The following is a 16,671-nucleotide window of genomic DNA, read 5'->3' as shown; positions in this document are numbered from 1 at the left end:
ACAGTGTAAAAGTCTGGTTTCATATGTGAAATATTTGCAGTACGAGTAGCCGTTAAGAAATTTCAAAAAAAAAAGGTAAAAAAATGCAAAAAAAAAAATTCTCCTTCGGTTCTGTACCGCGCAACGTAGGCACTCTGATGGTTTCACTCGTCCGACCGAATGACCGAAGGTTATTTGAAATTTGTTGATTTTATGTTATTTAAACACATTATTGTATATTACTACTACACATTTATTTATTAATTATCGTTTTTTTTTCTACTTTAAATACGAAATATTTTGCTTGTAACCATGGTAACCACGGCCATCCTTAGGGTTGGAATTTTCGAAAAGTACTATGCCAATTATCTTCGCGGAAGGTTATTTATTAAGACAATTAATTATTATAAAATAAATTCAAAGTTTTTATTCATTTTCGGATAGTTAACTTATTTGAGAATTTTCCTATAAGAATATGCATTTATAGTTGTTCATATTAGCCTATTAGGGATAAAAATACTCAAAGATCATACCAGTAGTAACTACTCTAAATATAAATATATCGCAGAGACAAAGGCAATTTAAAAAAAAAATGTTCAAAATTTCATGAGCTTTGTTGGTTATTAAAATAAACATGAAATCGGTGAAATGTAATGCAAACGCAAATGTATCACTTTATTAATAATTCCTTCGAGAAAGCATTACAATAATTGTTTAATGGTTCTCATTTAAGTAAACTTAATCTTCATAAATCATTACAACCGTAATACTTCTTTGGTATGGAATTCAAATTAATTTTAACTCTAATAACTACATAATATATATTATAGATAATAAACCGGATGTATAATACATTTATAGTATTTGGCTGCATGACATATAATTTAATATAATATTGACATTCCAACAGAAAATGTCCAGGTTAGATATATTTTCCAAATAGCCTACATAATGTATACGAATATTAACTCAAAACCGTTAAATATGTAATGCTTAAAATTTTCCTTTTGATATTATTAGGTTTTCCAGGCTCTGCTGGCGAAAATTTGTTTAATAATAATTGTGCAGAGACAAATATAGGTAAGAAGCTAAGGATCATACTATTAGAAGTTAAAGTGCTTAGTGCTCAATAGTTTATAAATGTATTTTTAAAGAAAAAAATGTACTGCATACATATTATATGATAAATACAGGTCATTTTTATGTTTAAGACTCTCTAAAATGTAAAAATAAGGGAAATGTTCTTATAAGTAAATTATGTAAGCTAATTATTCTATATTCTACAAAATGTTCCTATAAACTGACATGTCACTCGACGGTAATACTTATTGTCAATGACAAACTAAAATATATTCGCAAACGACTCGTTTAAAACGAAGCATTTTCGTACACTTCACTGAAATGTGTTCTTTGATTTACTTGCGCAATCAGTTAACGGTAATCCGGAGATTTCTATACTTTATCTGGTAACCGTATATTATTATTTACACAACGTGACGGCGGAAATGGTGACGAATTTGTTAAAATAAAATGCCATCCGAAAAAAAAGACGACTGAGCACAATATAAAAGGTGTATGTCTGGTGGAAAATTTAACGGTTCAAACCGAAAGTCATAGGTAAACTCGGTCTCGGAGAAAATTCACTATACGATGTTTGTCGTGCAAGCAAAACGATCAGTCGAGAGTAAACCACTGTTTGTGTGGGTGTATTTGCACATAACAATGCACACAATCCACGAGCAAATAGCAGATAAAAATTAGAGGGTGTAAACGATAGTTATACAGTCTGCAGCGATCGTGCGGTTGAATTTCATTTAAAATATAGCCTGAAATTTGCAATTAACACAATATTAAATAAACACAAGAATATTAGATTACTTATGTGTATTTTGACCCACATAAACGTGGAGCTAAAATATTTAATTATTATTAACTCATAGTTTACCGAACGAATAGTGACCATTGAACAAATACTATATTTTTTTTACGTTTTTAATTTCAATAATATTTGACATATTTTTTTTGAAACTATACTCAAAATATACATATTTTATAAGAATTGTTTTGTTAAATCCGAATTTAGTTTCCTCTAACACGTCAATTTATTTTCAAGAGCTTTCAAATAACTGTTGTTCTATAACTTTTGGTTATGGAAACTTTGAAATAAATTCTGCAAAGAGAACTACTATATTTGGTACTCAAAGCACTTGTAATACATTTGAAACATAATATTACTAATTGATAACTTTAACCCGAACAACAAGACTGCGGGCTTAAATAATAGAATCCGCACAGATAAACAAGCCGAATGCTATTTGCAACCGGGAGAAACATATACTACCGGAAAACCAACATTAGTTGGCAATGGAGATAACAAACTACCACATTTAGCTCAGGCTAACGGCGAAGATTGTTCAACTTAATGAAAAAATCGAGGGGAGCGACGACGTTTATACCGGCGCGGCGCGGCGGCTTACCTCTTGTGTGATTTCCGCTTCCTCTTCGTAGCTCAGGGCAACCACGGCCAACATGAGATTGATCAGGTAGAACGAACCGAAGAACACGACCACGGTGAAGAATATCACGCTCATCGGTCCGCATGCCGCCAACACCTGAAAACAGTTGTTATGGCGGTTAATCTGGCACTGATTTACCACTGAGCTTATGTCGTCACAAATCTATTCGACAGGATGAAAATATATTACAACGGCCGTTTGCTCGCACCACAATCCCTCTGTTTTGAACACACTTAAGCCGGCTGACCAACCCTTTACCTCTCCTCGGCCACCCCATTTGTTTGCACGGGGTTTGCATGACCCGATTAACGCCAGTCGGAAGCGAACGCAATGATTCACATTTTATTTGGGCGATCGACTAACGACTATTGTGGTCGTTTCTCCCCCCCCCCCATCACTCCTATCTCCTATCTTGGCCTCGTAGTACCTACGTTTGTTTGTCAGGTCGTCGCGTGTGATGGATTGCGACCGCGTGCCAATTCGATTAATCCCCGAAAAGTGCGTGCGAGTTAATATTTGAACAGTGCACAAAGAAGTAAACAAAGTCACCTCCATCTTCGAGATCCGAAAACAATTACCCGCGGCACGCGCACTGGAAAACGTTAAATATTTGTCTCTCCGAACGATTGAACTAGCGACTGCACTGTTCCGGTAAGGAAGTAACCTACCTTGGGTTTCGCTTGAAAAAAAGGAAGTACTTGCGTATACTTGATAAACAGTAATGAAACGAATAAGACATCCATGTATTATAAACAGCAGTCCGGATATTATTCTTAAAAAGTTCCCACAGTTTTTGTCCGTGCAATCATATCCGAATTTTGTTGTCGAACTGATAAAACTAGGTGTGCGCATTTGAAATGGATATGTTTTTAGCCTGGTCAATATAAAATTTGTGTTGACACTGGGACTAGTATAAAATCAATCAGCACCATGTAAAGGCTAACAAAACATTACTTTAAAACCACAGCATCTTATGATAATTTTGACATACCATATTATTTAATATTTATGTACCGCTCTAGTTTCTTTTTAGCTTCGGCTGGGAACAATAAAATTGAGAATTGTAATAAACGAATCAAACAAGTGCAAATGTGTATTGTGTCCTCGAATTTTAATCAACTAGATAGCTTATATATTATATGTTTTTGTTGTAAATAAGTTTATATTAATATTATCCATTTCAATTTTATATATTAACCTTGTAATTTATTATACGTTTCAAGGTTCTTTTTTTTTTTTAATCTTAAAAAATATTTTCTCAAATTAATTTACACACATTAATAAACACATTTCGTTTACTGGATATATTTTTTATTTTCTCTCGTTAAAATTAAAACTAAAAATATATTTTGGCTTCGATGCGGAGTTAAGAAGGTATTAAATCTACAAAACCCAAAATATATCCACATAATATTTCAATCTATGAAACTTTAACACATTTTGTTTATTACAAAAAAATAACTTTCCGACAAAACAATATTTTATTATTTTTGTGCTCCATTTTAAAAAAAAACTACAGCTATGAATAAATAAAAAAGCTAAGGAATTGACAGGATAACACAGAAAAATCCGTGTTTTTATAAAAAAAAAAAATATGTATGTATGCCATAGTTTATCCTTTAATGCAGACATCTGACATAAAAACGCTTCCTTTAGCTCGCATACATATACATAAATATTAATACACGGTTGTATTTCCATATCGACTGTTTAATATCGAGTAACGGTGGGTCGTGTCTGTGCACACATTTTATGGCTGAACTGTTAAAATAATGATGTATAATGGTATGCTAATAGCTGTAAAATGCATGCCCGACAGTCTTTATGGCTCGCTAAGACATTTAATTCGTCTGTTAGGCTCGCCGACGTGTTCGCCAAGACATATTTTCCCCTCTATTTTTGATATCATTCCAGCTTCTCGTTCCCAATTTCCCCCAAGACATGAATAATAGAGGCAATTCGCGCGTAATAATACCCTAGTGCAAACAAAGATTGCGGAAGAAAATACATAAAAATATAATAATATACAAATATTTTTTTGTAACGATAATCAAAAGTTGCTCAGCGCTTATTTTTTTTATATTTTTAATGAACCCACGTGTAACCGTGTTATGTGTCAAAAGTCACAAACGCATTTGTCATTATGTAGGTAAACAACACATTGCAAAATAAATATAGTTTCTTAATTGGCAGGAAAACGAAAGAGAATGATGTGGGATTATTTTGAATATGTCGAAAGAAAAAAGTAAAACGAGATTAGAGTTAAAGGATTTGGAGGTAGTGATAAGAAATGGTGATGTGTAGCCAGAAGGTTTGCAGCTAGCTGAATGCATTTGTGACTGGGAAGTGTCGAAGATGAATAACAGGAGACGGCAAGGTTACTCGGTAATGGTTAAATATAATAGTATGATTACTGTCTTGTAACTTACATTATTGTAGACATTTTCCCAGTAGTCTAACGTGATCAACTGGAATGTGGTCAACATGGACCACGGGAAATTGTCAAAATTCGTATAACCGTGATTGGGGTTCGGACCGACGCTGATGCAAAAATATCCGACCGGGCAATGTCTGAAAAAATAATTTTTTTTAAACGTTATCATAATGTCATAATAATATATGTAGGCATTTCCGTGGCATAAAAAATATATTTATGAGTATAAAAATATATGAAATATATAAAGCTATTAAAAAAAAATGTACAGTGAGTTTTATGACTATACATTAACCTGTTTTATCAAGTTATATTATATTAAGTTGTTTTATACAGAAAAATGGTTTTTTTTGGTTGGATAGATATATTGGGTGCGTATACAATAGAGAGTTATCAATCCAACGCAAAATAAATATATTGGTGTGACTAAATTTTGACAATGTCAATATTTTCGATAAGAGTATAATATCAATAATGAAAAAAAAAAAACTTATAAAATGTATAGTATATAATATATATTATAAAACCAATAGCCAATAGGTTTTAGTTGTGTAGTCAAACAAATATATTGATAGATTAATCGAAAAAGATTATTAAATTGCAACAGTTTTCTACAGGTTTGCATTAGTAAATAATTATTTTAAACACTGTTACAAAAAAAAAAGTTTTACTTGTTTTAAACATTTTTTATGTAAATCATTTAAAATGCTTTTAAACGTTTAAAATGCACACGAATAACGACAAAAAAGTTTTGTGGTCACGTTAGAGAAACGCATTCACAACATTATAATAAAATAATTATGAATGTTTTACGTTACACATGAACTGAACGCTTTAAGATATCAATTATACTTAAGCTCACCTATATGAAATAAATAGAATCAGAGTTTTTAATTTTATATAACTCAAAGTTAGGCTTTGATTAAGTCATAAACACTTAACGATAAAAACAAAACTATTTTAAAAAAAACATTAGACTTGTTTGTATTATTTTAACTTATGTTTTCATAAGAAAACATGAAAAACAATGTACTTTCTTTCGCTTTAAAAAAAAATAAAGAATTCTCCTATAGTGTTTTACAACAGCATTTAAACGATTGGCACATTAAAAACTCTCGCAATGAAGTTCTGCAAACAAAACATTGAAATGTATATTAAATTTGTATATCTCACCTCGCCCCTGTAACGTTGCCACACAATACCGGTTTACCTTTGACGTCGGACAGCCAGTGTTCCTTTGTACTTATCCATCTGAAAAATAAATAAAAATCCAAGTACTATATTAGTGCATGTACATTTACATCAATTGAACTAAGAAAAAAAAATCCAGCTATAGAGGTTAAAAACTATAAATTTCCTACGTTAAGTTCTGTTTTGCACAAACTTGTTAAGTATAACATTCATATTCATTAATTATTAATATTTGTTTAGTAATTAATACATTAAACTGAGTTGAGTCTGTAGGGAGAGAGGATCATTTAGAAAACCGTTCTTTGCTGTAAATATTATATTTTGTTTTGTTAGTTGCGAGGAAGTGAAAGAAAAGTAATTTTCAAAGTAAAGTTTAAAGTATTCTTTTATATGCTTGGCGGTCATGCTCGGCGGTCTACAATATCATTATCCAAGAGTCCTCATAATTCGATAACCAGAAAAAATGCAATAATATTTAAGACAAAAGAAAAAGTGGCGAAAATGGGTTTAAGAAAAGGAAATGACTGGGATAAAAAGTTAGCAAAAGTATGACATCAAAATAACTAAGATAACGTTTGTGTTAAAATAATATTTATAGAACCTTACAATATAATATTAAGACAACAGGTGTACATTTTATTACAGGCTAGGTTAGGTTAGTTTAAATTGAACATCTATCTATCTCGATAAAACTAGAAGTTGTCGTCAAATCGTTTATAAACAAATGGTTAAAAAAAATGACATATTGTATGTAAAAAAAATGCACAGTTACATATGGAGTTAGACATTCTAGTCTACATAACAATTAGAAAACAATTACAACATTGATATATAGTTTAAAATCACACTATTATATAAAAATGTTGTTTTCATTACTATTGCTATTATCTAATCTGATCCAAAGTATAATTTACAAGCAAAAATTAAATCTAAAAATTGTTTGTCTTCAATCAAAGATTTTTTTGCTATGCGCACGTTACTTAATATATTTTTACTTTAGGGCTAAAGTGGGCGCGTTCCCGGGACCCTTATAATTTTTTATTCACCAATACTAAGCATGTATACAATGTGATCAATGTTCTTTGTTTATATATAAATGGAAACATTGTAATAACGACATTGGTTTAAAAAGAATCCAAAAAGTAAAAACCGATAAAATTAAAAATAATTCGAATTAATCGGGATATTTCCTTTTTGTTAATGTTGTCGTTAGGTTTTGAACTATTTTTAATAACTTTAACATAGAACATTTCAAACCCAGACCTATATTGTGTAAATGTTTAATAAATCTACATGGTGAAATCATTTTGATTGATCAAAAAAACTTACAAACAATATAAAAAACAGTTGGTATACAATTAAAAAAGCGTACTGCGTTTATACCGGATTCTTTGTGCACACTTCACATCAGTACTGTGAAGTGATCGACGATGATTTTAAAAGTTGAAATTGCTTGAATTCGTTTGAAATCGTTTTCATAAAGAACGAAGGCTGTTCACGTGTTTCTATTAACTGTATCAGAGTGCGTACCTACACATTTGCGCTGCCGCCGTTTGTTGCAGCTCTACGGCATAACGCATTTTCCAATTACATTTTTCCCTCTTAAGAAATCCATTAAAGTAGTTACTCCTTAGCTACTCGCGCTCATTTCCTGCTACCATAACAGTACAAGCTTTCTTGTCCCGAACACGGTAGTCGGACATGCGCCGAGATCCGATCAATGTAAATTTTCCTACCGAGTTCGAGGCCTAAGAAACCGCAAGTCGATTGGCGCCAACGGTGTTGACTTTTTGATACGTCCGTCAAGTGTAACAACTCGCAGGTGTCTCAAGTGACTCAAGTCGTAAATCATATATTGATCTCAAACTCGCACATATTTATTTTTCCGCATAGTCCTTTGTAATTTAAATATTTCAGACAGAGCGGGATTCCCTGAGCGCGTCGCGTTGTAATGAAAATTTTAATAATGTGTACTATATCAAAATGTATGCACACGCGTCGCACACTCGAAATGTGAAAAAAACACAACGAATGGGAAGTGCGAAACGTAAACAGAAATTTAATAAAATACTGCCACGGTGAGCAAGGGCTTAACATTAGCTAATAACATTGAATACAACACAAATTTGGAACAAGAACCAAAATGCATGAGTTATTTTGTTATTTATTTGTTTATTCGCTAAAATCGATCTGTTTTTTTAAATTTCTCTAGCCCGTCTAGCTGCTTTTGGGTCGTTTCCAGAAGTTGTAAGAAAACCCCATTTATTGTGATACTTTTAAGTTTTAACTTGATTATTATTTGAATAATATTATTGTTATTTGACACGGTAAACGAATAAAAGAACTCTATTAGACAGTCATAAACGCATAAGAAATCATAAGATATTAATTATTAAAGTATTTAAAACTATATTAGACATTCAAGCTGTTACTGTTTATTCTTAAAAAGAACTCACATCTACATATACTTACACCACCCGACTCTAAATTAAATAAACGCTCAAGTTATATTTATACTAAGATAAACATTATAGTTACGGATTATTAGAGATATTTTTACACACGGTTTATCTATTTGGGATTGAACATAATTTCAATTGAACAGTATATTTTTGCGTAGGTTTACCGTGCTGAATTTAATCAAAACTATTGTGATTACAATTTTTTGAATTCGCATTCTACGGTAAAATATAATACTACAACACTTTTTGTTGTACTAAATTACAGACATGAAATGTACAGTGTCTGTCCGTTTCGTGTGGTGCGATACACCTCGATGATGACTCGAAATTAAAGAACAAAAAAAAATACATTAATGGTACACACAGAAAAAGGGGGAAAAAACACCATTGTACGTTTTCTTCTTAGGATCTACCCCGCCTATCTCCGCCGTTTGGATACCACGTTAGTCATTTTCATTCTATTGTTACGACGGTGTTTGTTGAAATGTTCTATACGTCCAAAGTCCACTATGTACCACGATTTGTAATTTAAAAATGTCAACTCTACCCTATTGGGACGGCGTATTAGAACAAAGTATATTGTCCGTCCAATACATATGGCGTTTTTAAAATAAAGACATTTAGTGACCAGATATCAAAACTAGTGTGCGTTTATTAAAAAATAAAATAATAAAAATAAACGTCAACGCGACAGTTGAAGTTCGGTTATTAGTTTAAGACAAATATCGATTTCGTTTTTACAAGATTCCTGTAAAAAATTTAGGAAAATTTAGAGAGCACAGACCTAAGTCGTGCTCCTCCTATAAGTCGACCTATATACGTGTATTAAATCATTTGTATGATCTTTAAGAGATTACACTAGGATGGCAACAGTTGTCCCAAATACTCCCAAATCGATAAAATATAATAATAAAAGACACTTACGTTTGCCACACATGATTGTGCTCGTTGACCATGACGCATTTATTTCGAAGCTCGCCCATGTAAACCTGCAGAGCGAACAGGGCGAATACCATCAAACAAAATATGGTCAAAGTCATGACTTCGGCTAATTGACGAAAGGAATGCAACAGCGCGTTAATGATCGTCTTGAGACCTGAAAATGACAAAAAAAAAAACATTTAAGGTGAGCAATACTTAATATGTCGTTTTAAGAAACGTTCACGGTCTTAAGCGTATCGACTGAAGGGAAATAAAAACCGTTGTAATGGCCAAGGTTACCCCACGGTTAAATGGCGAATTAAAATTGGAAGCAATCGGGTTCTTTTCGAATCTTAATCTAATTGATACAGCTGTGAAAAGTTAATTTCGAATTTATACCGAGTGTACGACAAACAATGATAATATCATAATGTCTAGTCGACTACACGTAAAATTGCCTACACCAAATATCACGTATTATGGTATTATTGCTTCTTTTCCAAATTGAATAAACCTATTTTATATAAAATTACTGAAAATAATACTAATAGGTTTTGCATAAATCAACCAGTGAACAACTATGCTGATAAAAATAAAACAAAACTATTGATTAATCAGAAGCTGTATAGTGTCACATATTTTATCGTTGCGATGCAAAATGTCCTGAAATGTGCAACGTCGATCGCCTTTCATATAGCCGCCAACACAATGCTGACTGCGAGTGAATTAATCAGCAGCGTAGGAGAAAAGCTGAATGTTGTGTTCTGTTAAATAGTAAATTATTATATTATTTTACACACTCATCCTTTGAAAGCCTTAAATCACACTTTTAAATTGTTCATTAAGGAAGTATTCGATTCTGTTTTTTGTAATTATCAAGGTGTATATAAGAAATAATATTATGAAAAACACGTTTAAATGAATTTTCTAATTACTTGTACGTCTTTTTGTAATGATTATATTCAAATTTTAGAACAAACAATACTAAAAGTTTTTTTACTACTATAGCATTATGAATGACTCTAAGTTTGTTGAACATCAATACAATGCTCAATCAATTATTAATTAAATAAGATTCATAATGAATCGTAGTAATATTTGTGTTAAGATTTAATGGTACACATTCAAAAGAAAATGAAAAACCGAGTTGACGGAAAAGGAATTTTGATTGTCAACTTTGTTGTCGAATGGGTTTAAACAATGATCCCGTCGTTTAATGTTTACGACATGTGTGAAAAATAGCAAGTTTTAATGATTTTTACAATAGTATTAAAAACAAAAACAAAAAAATATACTTTGGCAGATACATCAAGCAAGTATCGCTAAATTATCGAATTAAACAGGAGAAAATTACGTTTAAGGGATTTTCTGGTCCTCTTTAAAAGTGTAAATTTGGATAAACCTCAAGAACTACATTGTTCACCTGTCATCTCTGGCGATAAAACCTAAACCCTGACAGATGCATACAAATCATTGTAGCTGTTAATTTCTGCTACTAATGAACGCCAGCGACCTAGTGTTATTCTTCGAATACACAAGTACAATGTAACTTTCAATGCATTTGCTTAATTCAAGCTAAAAAGAGAAAATTTATAATTATGGAGAACAAAACAAAAATACACTTGAAAGTACTTAACTAAAATTTCGCGCATTATGTTGTCGCACACAGATCAAATTCTTCACATTAAAGCGAGCTTTCATTGAACAGAAAAATTAGCATTTTAAACTACAATTAACAAAAACCATTTACGTTTAGCAAGATTTTTTTTTTATTTCGTTTCCGGTCTCGACGTTTTGGTTCATAAAATATACAGTTTTTTAACGACCAAGGGTTAATGTTCTGTGTAGCTAGGATAGCGGCGTTTGTCAGTGAGTCTATTCGGTGTTTGCACAGGCAAAACGACTCCGGGACACTAAAGATAACTGGCACGTGAAAAATGATGTTATATCCTTTACAAAACTTTTTACTTCTTTGAAAAGTCCACACGGGCAATGATAAAGCAGTTGAAAGTTTTTTAAGTTGTCTGGCGTATAGTAATAAAAAACGAAAAACTATCAATCTATACTTAGACAATACGACATTAAACTAATATTAAATATTACTAATATTGAGTTCAGATATTCAACCATAATCACAAATCACAACCTATCTTTTTATCAGCATGACAATATGGAATATTGATACTGACTACTAAATACTATTCGAATATTTCAAAAGTTTATGCAACCATTTTACTGAAACGAAATCAATGGGAGCGATTGAATATTTTTCATATTACAATGACCTTGCAAAGAAGGCCAACGACTGAGAATGCGTAACTCATTTTTTCAACAAAACGAAACATTTGAACGATTGAAATAGAATGCTTTCTTAAAATTATAATACAGATCGATGCATTACAGAAAAAAGTCAATTAGTTCAAATAGTGTTAAGCTAACTGCTTTAAAAATAATTATTACAGTGTCAAGTTTTTGTCAACAATTCTTGTACACAACCGTCGAAAATAAAATTAGAAAAAAAGCTAAATAGGAGGAGGGGGCACGGCGCATTATCTTGTCTATTGTTAAGTTTTTAGCGACAAAAGAGTCGGACTGTGTGCGATGGCTGCTGTAGGACGCTGAACCCGCCATCAGGCAATGTTTCTGAAATTTTTCTTTGTTTCAGAATTTATTTACATCCTTTTAGAAAAAACAAAAAAAAAGTATCCGACTTTCTAAAAGAATCGAAACTTTACACTTATACTGGTTTTCAAATAACAATAATTCAGTCCAACTACGTTCCGCTTTCTTTTTGGGGTTTGCGATTTCCAGACAGTGTTCACTATGCCCATTTGTATAAAACAATTGTGCTCCGGGGAGGTATGTTTCACTTCTTGACGTTATTTGCTAAGTAGGAACAAATCATTTTGCAAACCTTGTTGGCCTCGTGAGTTAATGACTTATATTGGTTTTAAAAAAACGCTATAAACAATACCAATTTAAAAAAAAAATAAGCAAATATTTCTTATTAATGTTGACATTTGTCAAAAAAAAAAAACAGAAAAGTAAACCTTCAGAATTGGTAAAAATTGTGAGTTTTTAAATAGAAATTTTTAAATTCCAATTTTGTTAATACAGATTTTAAAAATATTTTTTTTTTATTAAGTAACTAATTTGGATTACAATAATTGAAGACTATTGATGTTTATCAACAATACATAATAATTTTTTTAACCGTTTTTGCGATTAAAACAAAACAAAATTCATAATGTATATATACACCAAATACATTTATTAAATTTATTTTTGCTATACATACCATGTTTCATGTTATTTATAGCCTATAAATACAACAGTAAAATAAAAATCAATTACTTTTGAAACGTTATTCGTTTTGTATCGTACTATGTAGAAAAAAAAATTGTAAGATTTAGTAATTGCTACTTGCTAATAATTTTATATTCGCACTTAATGAGATGCAAGATCATTTAATTCTATAAGTGTCGCACAAATATGATCCCGACTAAAGCGACGGTTGACCTCGTTTAAATAGAATAGTCCTTGGATTATAGCGTTATGTGGTGTGTAAGTATATGCTTCATAGATCGATCTGCAGTTAAGTATAGCTGTATAAGCTTCAATAAAAGCGGATTATTTCCAGTTTGTCAGATTTCTGTTAAGTCTATATTTTTTAAATAGTTTTTTCTTTTGGAGAATTTATTATAGGACGAAGTTAACAAAAAGCTTTTACTCGATCTCATAGTTGAGAACATCGTTGTCAGCAAACCGCTTACTTTTAAATTGTTTATGGGTGTGAATCGAGGATAAGTATAAATTCAAATAAAAAAATAAAATAAAAATGGTAACACGAGGATAGAAAGTTTTTTTTTAAACATGTATATAATATATATTATGAAGATGAACTAAATGCGTTTGCAATGATGCTCGTTGAGATATTATTCGATTTTCATTATTAAATTATTAACTGAGAAAAAATAGTTCACGCCGCCTATGCGGTAAGTTTAAGAACTAAAAAAACATACCACCATCGTTCTAGGCCGACTTTAATGTAGTCGTTTCTATGCTTTTAATACCGTTTTACATTAATTATTATTTATTTTATATGTTTTGGCACGCGAGAACGGTATACTTCATAAATTTAATTTTCACAACAATTCCAAACGTGCGTTATTTGGCATATAAACCGAACAATAATAAACTCGAAAAAAAATAATTATTTACAAATTACCTTAACCCATTATCTAACCACACAACTTAAAAAAAGAAAAAAATATATATATAATTATTGTTTTACTGTAAATATTATTAATGATATATAATCATGTTCATTCGACTTGAACCTTTGGAATATTAAATAATATTACTAAATGTTTACTGCCTAATTTAAAATCCAACCAATATAATATGCGACACCAATTCATACAGTCATTAAAATTGCATTAGACCAACAATCGATACTAATTGACTCCGATAACAGATATAATTACGAACACAGCCCGCACTAGTCTTGGTGATAAATGAGAGTACAATGCAAATAATTTACATGAAATAGGATGATAAACAAAATAATGGTTAGTTTAGTTTTGTAGTAAATTATTTATAATATAAATATTATTATTTATTAGTAATTAATATTATTTAATTTTTTGTTAGGATTGACCTTAAAAGGTGAAAACTGTTTTACTGTCTCTTTTTAGCCTCTTTTGTCTTATCTTTTTACTCCAATCTCACCTTCCATTAGTGCAATTTTAATCTCTAATTCATCTACCTAATCAATTCACTAAGTTATCCCGACATTATCTTTTAAGCTAAATTATTTTCTTTCCATATGAAAAAGCGGTAATTCATGGGAGGAATATGGAATACGGGCAAGTGGTCATCAGTGGCATCGATCATGTGCTTACACTTGTAATTAGAGTTTATATTATATCCTCGTCAACCTATGGTGTACCAGTGGAACAAATAGTCGCGACACACTGATTGATTTGTTTTTTTTTTTATAAAATATCTACCTCATTAGATCAAGGTAAGAGTTACAAAAAAAAATTATAATCTTTAAAATACAAGTCAAGGATGTATAATACAATGAAAAAGTAATTTAAGAAATACATTTGAAAGTATAATAATTTAAAAATGGAAAGAAACCGATATTATTAAAAAATATAGTTATAATAATATGAGAAAACAAAAGTATCCGAAAATTAAATATATTTTAAGTCCAGTTGATACACGACGATGAGCCACGACGCGTGTGATGAAAATAAAAGGTTTTCAAACGCTGTCCGCGCATTCGAATTGAGGTATTTATCTGTAAAGTGATTTTACCATTTTCAAATTTATTACTACCTCAAAACCAGCGGCCATTCGTTCATGCTGTGCAGCTCATACTTGTTTTATTTTTTTTTTAGTTATATATTTTCGTACCGTAATGCCGAGGACGAACGTTGGGGAAGAAACTACATCAGTCAGCTTATTTTTTCAGGAGATACAAATCGGATAGCAATAATACGTGCGGTGTCGCTTGCCTTTGCGAAAATATCGAACCATTAATCATTATACGGCGGCGAGGTCTGTCCATAACTCACGGTTACTTGTTGTACGTGTAACTGTGGCGACGAATGTGCGACCGTACAACCCCGGAGCTTATGTAGGCCACAATAATATTAATCGTGTTTTAAGGTAGTCAAGTTGATTTGAAAATTGATATTAGCCTGCAACGTAAACATCCGACGGCGAACATTTTACACACGTGACAAACCCAATTATTATTTAAAATCTATTATATTATACATATTTTATGTGCCCGAACTGCTTTTATTTGGAAAACTTCACGAGTTAAATCGATGCACGTCAACCGCCATGTTATTAGTTACCAGTCATGTCTGATCATAATAATACACATTCCGTTTTTGACAATTCCGAAATGCAGCGCCGTTTCGATAATAATTTACAGGCGCACGAATGTTGAAAAGATTAATTTTTTATTTAAAGGTTTCATTAATACATGTTTACGAGTCTAAGTATAAAATAATCATCTTATTGTTAGAGATTTATTTTAAACAAGCGTTACTTAAATCGGACAAATTTTGGTATTCCCATTATTTTTCAAATAAAAATACTTTTTTGGCTACTGAAATACAAATAAAAATAAAACACAAAATTATTTACTGTTATCTCGCACATTAAGATTAACAGCAAATAAAAATAATTAAGGTTTGTAAAAGGTACAAAACTAAAGACTTCCTATTCAGCTTCAAGCTTCAATGATTATTTTAAAAAATAAGACCTAATTTATAAATGTTGTAAATAAAGTTCACATTTATAAAAATATATAATTTTTTTTTTGCGCCCATCGCATTAGTACTGTGTATATAAATCATAGCCTCAGTAAACAAAATAGGTGTTTTTCTTTATAATTTAATACATTTGTTTTGTAGTATAAAATTGAGCAATTTTTACTTTAAGAAAAACAAAAAGTAGAAATCAAGATTTTTTTTAGTCTTAACAATTTTACCCATCGGGTTTTTAGTTTATTATAAGTGCATAATTTATAAAATAAATATTATATAGTGAAACAATTATTGAATGCAATTGACTATTTTAACCACTATTGCTTTTTGGATAAGACAATCGACTATATTTAAATGCTCCCATTTAAAAACCATTATAATACAAACGATATTGTTTTAAAATAAATCTTATTAAAACTTGCAAACTGTCTTAAAATATTTTAAATGTGCGCAAAGTCCGTCATAACGTCAAGTAACATTATATGTATTTTAAAGTGCAAAAATAAATGTGTGTATGTTTTTTGTATCCATTATTTTATTTTATTTATAAACAATTTAGTATTTTCCCGCGATCCGTTACTCACTCAAAAATATGAACTAAAAACCCGTTTTAAACTTTAATTGTCATGTGATTTATCATTATTAGCGAAGTTGAACCTATTACTTTTTAAAACACAGCATCTTGCCTTATGCAATATTTATTGCTCAGACTTAAGCGAGTTGAGAGATTGTCAGCTGTATATTATTAATATTGCGCCTAAAAGGAAATATAAAAGTTATTGCCGATGATTGATACGTTGCAAATGAAAATTGATCACTATAATAGTAATGGTAATTTAAATATTGCATGACTTTAGTGTTATGAAAATGGACAAATT

At 30.8% G+C, this 16,671-nt stretch overlaps 1 protein-coding gene across 1 annotated transcript in view; it reads right to left on the bottom strand.

The window, feature by feature from the left end:
- The window catches only part of LOC126834752 (sodium channel protein 60E-like), a 78,720-nt gene that overhangs the window by 30,320 nt on the left and 31,729 nt on the right, over positions 1-16,671 (bottom strand). Inside the window, 4 exon segments of the mRNA XM_050566908.1 lie at positions 2,457-2,591; positions 4,925-5,066; positions 6,103-6,180; positions 9,507-9,678. Coding sequence (XP_050422865.1) covers positions 2,457-2,591; positions 4,925-5,066; positions 6,103-6,180; positions 9,507-9,678 — 527 coding nt within the window.

This window comes from Adelges cooleyi, unplaced genomic scaffold, assembly GCF_023614345.1.
Source record: "Adelges cooleyi isolate 19-005CV unplaced genomic scaffold, UGA_ACOO_1.1 ACOO_flye_CR_arks_rails_tigmint_CR_PRNA_21, whole genome shotgun sequence".
Classification (NCBI taxonomy): Eukaryota; Metazoa; Arthropoda; class Insecta; order Hemiptera; family Adelgidae; genus Adelges; species Adelges cooleyi.
The sequence above is the reverse complement of the archived record's forward strand: the minus strand, read 5'-3'. Positions and strand labels throughout refer to the sequence as shown.